Raw genomic sequence first — 6982 nt, forward strand, 5'->3', positions numbered from 1 at the left:
AGCGATATGTCAGCCCCCCTAATCATAATATTATAATAAATATTTTTTCTTATATAAAGTATTATAATGTAAGCCTGGTGCAGCAAATTTTACTTAAAAAAAAAAAAAAACAACAACTAATTTTAACACTTTTATATAATTATTTTAAGGACTACATTTATTTATTTTATTTTTCGAAAATTGACCCTTTCTTCTATTATATAATTGGTGTAGCAATTTTTTACTTTTTTAAAAAAAACTATTTTTAACATTTGTGTAGGATTATTTTATGGAATACATTTATTTCTTTCTATTTCTAGAAATAAATCATTTCTTCTATATATACTTGATAACTGTGTTATATACATTCTCGTAAAAAAAAAGAGAAGAAAAAAATATAAATCAAAAGTAAACAGAAAAAAGAAAAGGATGAATAAAAGAACAAGTAGTGCGTATGTCGCTGGTTTCATCACTCGTGTGACATATGAAATATGAAATATTGACATATGAAATATTGTCCATATATTATTTGTGTTTGAATTTATAAGATATAACTATTGCATATTTATTTACGGGAGGTGATGACAATTTCCCCAAATGATCGGATCTGATTGTATACTAAGCGATTATTATTTCCTTTCGACACAAGGAAATCAAGCCAATGTTCTGATCCTTCTTTNAAAAAAAAAAAAAAAAAAAATCAGTTGTATATCTTTATTATATTATTTAAGCAACTCTATAAACAAATAACCTTACTACATGTAAGATATTACACAAAATGTCACTGTATTTTAATACAAAATATAATAACATAATTTTAATATTAAGTTGTTTTAATCAGAAAATAATTACCTAAAAATAGCAACTATTAATTTATTAGATTACAAGAAATAATTAATAAAATAATTTCGGAATTATTTAATAAAATAATAAAAAAATAATTTCGGAATTATTTAATAAAATAACAAAAAAATAATTTCGAAATTATGTAATAATATAATTAAACAGATTCTATTTATTATTTTAGAAATCTTAGTAAACAATAACAAATTATTTAGAAAATTTATAAAACTTAAATTTATTTATAAAACTAAGATTAAATACTTACATATCTGAATAATTTAATATTAACAAATATATATTAAAATTAAGATACAACATTGTTTCTATTTTTTAAAAATATATATATATATACTTATTTAAGCTATGTTGTTAAAAATTTAACCAGTTCTGATGTGAAAAATTAAACAAAAGAAAAGTTTAGATTTGTTTACAAAATAATAAAACTCTATTTATTGTTTCATAAATCTTAGGAAATAATAACAGACTATTTAATTGGCTAAAAATTAATTGTTTATACACAATATTCATTATATAAATAATACCAAGTGTATAATGTTGGTAATATACATAACCTAATTGTAATTTTCACCTATAAAAAAATATATAACATGTTATACCAATAACTTCAATTTGTAAATTTGGTATATTAAGATCTATAAACATGATCACATTAATTTGTAATACCAAATCACGGGTCAATACATGTTTGTTGGGGTTTTTAGCTTTACTGAATGTATAATTAACAAATTTGATATTGCACCAAACCAAAATAGTAATACCAACTACGGGTCGAAAACAGAGTATGGCCTTAAGCAAAATAAAGTATATGATTTTATAAAATATATAGAATTAATCATTTTCTACTATTATTTTGTAACAAACAAATTTAATTTTACATAAATATTTCCTCACGCTGGTAACATTATTCTACAAAATATTAACGTGTATTTATGAGTCAGGTAATAAAACGGGTAATGAGACGGGTAACGGACGCTCAAAAATTAAATTAATATCAGATAGTCGATCATTATTCACGAATAATATAATTATTATACATTTCACTCGACTCTAAAGCTGCGGATACCTTTTTCGGGACGGATAAAAATGGGTCGAATACAGGTATCGATAGTAGTTTTCAGGCCTACCTATTAGTAGTTTAATATGAGTCAAAACTCACAATGTAGTACTATATTATATAATATGTAAATGAATAATACAACATAAATATATTATTAACAAATAACAAAAAAAAAAAGAGTTTTTCTGCGCTACCAGCGCAGATCATTATCTAGTTTAAACATATTTAACATGCATGATTTCATTAGCTGATTGTGTATATGCCAGACATACAATAATATCATTTATTGCTTAAGTTTGCACTTGAAAACTTTATTTTACAAGAAAATATGTGTTTTCTAAATATTGTAAATGATATTTAATTTTTAAAAGTAGAAACTGAGCAAACCCAAACCATATATTTGCGAATTTTAAATATACAATTTAAGTTTGTTCTAGTAATATATTATAAAAACAGAAATATATCTTTTAACAAAAAATATGTTGTGTTTTCTTTCTTTTAAGGAATATCATTTGGAAACCAATGTGCCAAGAGAAATACAACCAGAGTGTGCCGCCTGGGACTTGTAATAAACCTAACGGCGCTTCATTATGCCAGCGAGGTTGCTATAATGGAGGGGTTGATTCTACTCAAACTTCTAGATTCGGCACATGTATGACTACGCCGAAAGGAAAAGTTTGCACATGTCACAACTGCATACTTCCATAATCAAAAAGATTTTATATGTGGACATTTTATATTAGTTTACTGTAAAATAATTCTATGTCTTAAATTATTTCAATCACAATTAAAGTAAATAAATGATTGATTTTGGACAATATTCCAAATATATTTGTCTATCAAATAAGAATTATTATATAATTGTTTATTACTAGAATATATTTGTGTACATTTTTTACATGCATTACTTAAACATTAGCAAAAGGAACTTGCAGAAAAAATATTATTAGCTAAGATTATCATATGCTATTATGATACATGTGCAAATTTATATTAATTCAGTGTGAAATAAATCATATGTCTAAATGATTTCAATGACAACTAAAGGCGTCCTGAATTGATAGATTAAATATATAATAATGTATTAGTAAAATGTGTTTTGTTTTGTTTTAAAGTTTGTAAGATGAAGATGAAGACAAAGAAAAAATAAATTTTGTGAATTTTATGTTTAAGAGGAAATTAAAACAAAAATTACAAGGATATAAGTTTATATTCCAAGATTAGCGCGACTAAGATAAGATATATAATTATTAAATGAAAGAAAAAAAAATACTTTTTGTTTGTTTGTTTGTTTTTTTATAATGAAACTAAAGTGACAAAATTTCTCTCCGATCAGTTAAATACAACATTGCTTCATTTGTTCATATGCATACCATCATTTTATAATGCTATATTTATTTTTATTTTATTTTTAACGCTAGAAAGATTAGATTGATAGGATTCGGACAAAATGGACAAAGTTTAAACAATTACAAGAGTCAACAAGAAAGATTGACAACACTGAAGACACGTAGTAGAAAAAGGTAAACCATTTATAAAAAGAAAAAGAAACAGCATAACAACAGCAAAAAATGGAAAATTAGAAGAAACCAAATATAATTATGGCCACCTACTTGATTTTACTATAAAAAAAAATATGAAAAGGATAAAAGTAACAAATAAGGATGTCATGTTGGGGTTCAATTACATTTGTGAGAAGAAAACTCAACGCATATTTATCATGTTGTAAACTAAACCGGTTCGGTTTAAATCCAATTTGTGGGCTCAATTTAATTCATTTTGGTTTAATTTAACAAAAATCACCATTTTCTTCTCGGGCATAATAATAATAAATGTGAGAATTAACAACGCCGGGTTCATCGGGGCAAACGGGTCGGGTAAACCGAGATTAGATAAAAACTGAAAACAACCCTAAATTGAATTTAGTAAATTCTAACGCTTCAACGTCTCTTTCCTTTTTCACTGCCGTTAATGGTGATTTCTTCAAGTTATACAGCAACAATGGTGGTTTCCTCAAGCTCTATGGCCAAAAACAACTTCGTTTCAATTTGATTTTTCTCTAGCTCTCTCTAAATCAACCAGATTCTCTTTATGTACACTGTTTCGCTCACTTTGATTGAACAATTTCGATGGGGTTTGGTTATTGGATCTCTTCTTCGAGGGTTTGCAAATTAAAGAGCCTTTTCAGGGTAAATTGAGTTTTGTTTTTTTTTTTGCTAATCGTCTTCTAAAATGTAGTTTTATTATGTAATCAATTTTTTTCATCTTTTGGTTATTTGAGTGAGTGATGTTTGATTACAAGTAAAATGTAGTTAAAGGAGTTTTGCTGGTATGTGTAAACCGAGTTTGTAAAGGGGATTCCCAGGTTTTAAGATTCCCAAAATTTTTTGAAACGAACGGTTTTAAATAATTTCGTTGAAGAAAAAACTTGAGAACAAGAATTATGTAGTTGGGGGCATTCAAACGTAAAGATTAAAAGTCTTACCCTCCCATACCGTTTAATTAAGTCGATGGCGGACTTTTGAGAATTTGGCCATTTTTTTTTTTTTGTTTCTGCGTCGCACAGTTTGTGTTTTAGAGGAAAAAAAAAAAAAAAAAACCCAATTGAAATCGATGGATTTTAGATTCTCGGCAGTGATTGTATATCAAAATGGCACTTTATCATCAAACTGTGTGACGTGGAGCAAAGACCTTGTGGATGTTCAAACTTACGCCGAAGCAGGTCAAGATTTGTACATCAGACTCGATGGTATATATATAGAGATATTGCTTTCTCACAAATTGTTTTCATTCACATTTTCCCTTTTAAGTATTAATTCTTGTTCACTTAGTATATATATTTTTGTTATTGGGTTCCAGGAAAGAAGAAGAACAAAAAGTGGCTTATCATAGGTCTGAGCGTTGGAGCCGCTGCTGCTCTCATCATCATTATAATTGTGGTACTGGTTTGTATTTGGAAAAGGAAACAAAAGCTAGCAAGAGCGACTGCAGTAAATGAAAATGTTATGGAATCGCAAACTGAAGAAAATATCTTTGGAGCAGAGGATACAGAGACTCCGCAACTTCCACCCATGGATTTTGGAACAATATTAAGCGCCACAGAAAGCTTCTCTGAAGCTAATGAGATTGGACATGGTGGATTCGGTACTGTATATAAGGTATAAAGAAGAAGACATCATTTGGCTTTTCTTATAAAAGTTTGGCACTTCAATTTCTCATTATAATTATGTTATTAACTATAAGATTGGGATTGTTGCATATGATTTTTTCTTCTTTTTTGTTTGTTGTTGTAGGGACGTTTACCTAGCGGGCAAGCAATTGCAGTGAAAAGACTCTCTGAGATCTCAAGACAAGGGACTGTGGAGTTCAAAGCCGAGGTGATGTTAATTGCAAACCTCCAGCATATCAATCTAGTTAGACTTCTTGGTTGGAGCGTTCACGAGGATGAGAGGGTCTTGGTATATGAATACCTTGAAAACGGAAGCCTCCACCATCGACTTTTTGGTGACTTCTTTATACAATACTATATGATATATAATAATTAAGTTAACATCCTTATATTATTATGATTANATATTATTATTATTTTAATTTATCGAATTGTTTTCTAACCGCGTTATAGGTGGAGGCCAAAACTCATGTGAGCTGAACTGGCAGAGGAGATTTGACATAATTAAGGGCATCGCTCAAGGACTTGCGTATATGCAAGAAGGTTCGCGAGACATGATTATTCACAGGGATCTTAAGCCAGGAAACATCTTGCTTGATAGAGGTATGATCCCCAAAATTTCAGATTTCGGGTTGGCAAGAATCTGTGACAGGAGCGAGAGGGAGACTAAAACTACGAAGCCGTCTGGTACTTAGTAAGTAATCAATCAATCAAAAACTTTGGTTACCTCTCTCAAACTAACTACAATGTATATCGGTTTTGTTTTAATTAAAGTTAAAAGTTTGAAAAAGTTCTTCCATGCATTATGCAGTGGTTACATGTCTCCAGAGTACGCAGAGAGTGGGTGGTATTCAACAAAGTCAGATATCTTTAGCTTCGGGGTGATACTCCTTGAGATTGTTACTGGAAAGGAGAACAGAGCCTTTTCATACACGCTGTGCAGAACTAATCTTCTGAGCTATGTAAGAGTTTTATTTCATTTATTTATATATATTGTTAATTATTAGTACTTCCCATATATATAAAAAAAACTAACAAGCAATGGCCTGGTTCTCGTGAACAGATTTGGACCAACTGGAATGACGATAACTGGGAGGATACTGTTGATCAAACCATTGCTTAGAAGTTGCTTAGGAGACTCATCATCATCATTTCAGAAACAACAAGTCCGAAGATGCCTAGAAGTTGGTCTCTTGTGTGTTCAGCAAAATGCAGAGGACAGACCAACTATGTCGTCGGTGTTATTGATGCTTGTTAATGATGCAGCTGCCATCCCAAGCCCTAAACTTCCTGGTTTTTTAAGGGCTGAGGGTCACAATGAGGCTTCCATAACGTCTGGTTCTTTAATATCTACCGCCATAAGACTCTCTTCCTCGACATCACGCCCCAGTTATTAGATCGTTTGTTAATCTGTAATTTCTTCATGCTTCTATATATGCTGCTATATATGATATTGCTGATTAGAGAGAGAGAGAGAGAGAGAGAGAGAGAGAGAGAGAGAGAAAGAACAATTAATTTAATGAGAGAGAGAGAGAGAGAGAGAGAGAGAGAGAGAGAGAGAGAGAGAGAGAGAGAGAGAGAGAGAGAGAGAGAGAGAGAGAGAGAGAGAGAGAGAGAGAGAGAGAGAGAGAGAGAGAGAGAGAGAGAGAGAGAGAGAGAGAGAGAGAGAGAGAGAGAGAGAGAGAGAGAGAGAGAGAGAGAGAGAGAGAGAGAGAGAGAGAGAGAGAGAGAGAGAGAGAGAGAGAGAGAGAGAGAGAGAGAGAGAGAGAGAGAGAGAGAGAGAGAGAGAGAGAGAGAGAGAGAGAGAGAGAGAGAGAGAGAGAGAGAGAGAGAGAGAGAGAGAGAGAGAGAGAGAGAGAGAGAGAGAGAGAGAGAGAGAGAGAGAGAGAGAGAGAGAGAGAGAGAGAGAGAGA

At 30.6% G+C, this 6982-nt stretch overlaps 1 protein-coding gene across 1 annotated transcript; it reads left to right on the top strand.

Annotated features, from left to right (window-relative positions):
* LOC104788721 (G-type lectin S-receptor-like serine/threonine-protein kinase SRK) lies at nucleotides 4501–6527 on the top strand. The gene is made up of 6 exons (XM_010514506.2): nucleotides 4501–4649; nucleotides 4760–5058; nucleotides 5194–5404; nucleotides 5523–5763; nucleotides 5881–6031; nucleotides 6133–6527. Exons 1-6 carry the CDS (start codon nucleotides 4514–4516, stop codon nucleotides 6190–6192), a joined length of 1098 nt encoding a protein of 365 aa, XP_010512808.1. The 5' UTR covers nucleotides 4501–4513; the 3' UTR covers nucleotides 6193–6527.

Source organism: Camelina sativa, chromosome 5 (genome assembly GCF_000633955.1).
Source record: "Camelina sativa cultivar DH55 chromosome 5, Cs, whole genome shotgun sequence".
NCBI classification, from domain to species: Eukaryota; Viridiplantae; Streptophyta; class Magnoliopsida; order Brassicales; family Brassicaceae; genus Camelina; species Camelina sativa.

What these genes read in the sequence shown, in the direction of transcription:
- LOC104788721 (XM_010514506.2), top strand. Translation starts at nt 4,514, where the DNA reads ATGGATTTTAGATTCTCGGCAGTGATTGTATATCAAAATGGCACTTTA. An exon ending in TTTGTACATCAGACTCGATG is followed by an intron (nt 4,650 to 4,759) that starts GTATATATATAG and finishes ATTGGGTTCCAG; the next exon opens with GAAAGAAGAAGAACAAAAAG. An exon ending in CCTCCACCATCGACTTTTTG is followed by an intron (nt 5,405 to 5,522) that starts GTGACTTCTTTA and finishes ACCGCGTTATAG; the next exon opens with GTGGAGGCCAAAACTCATGT.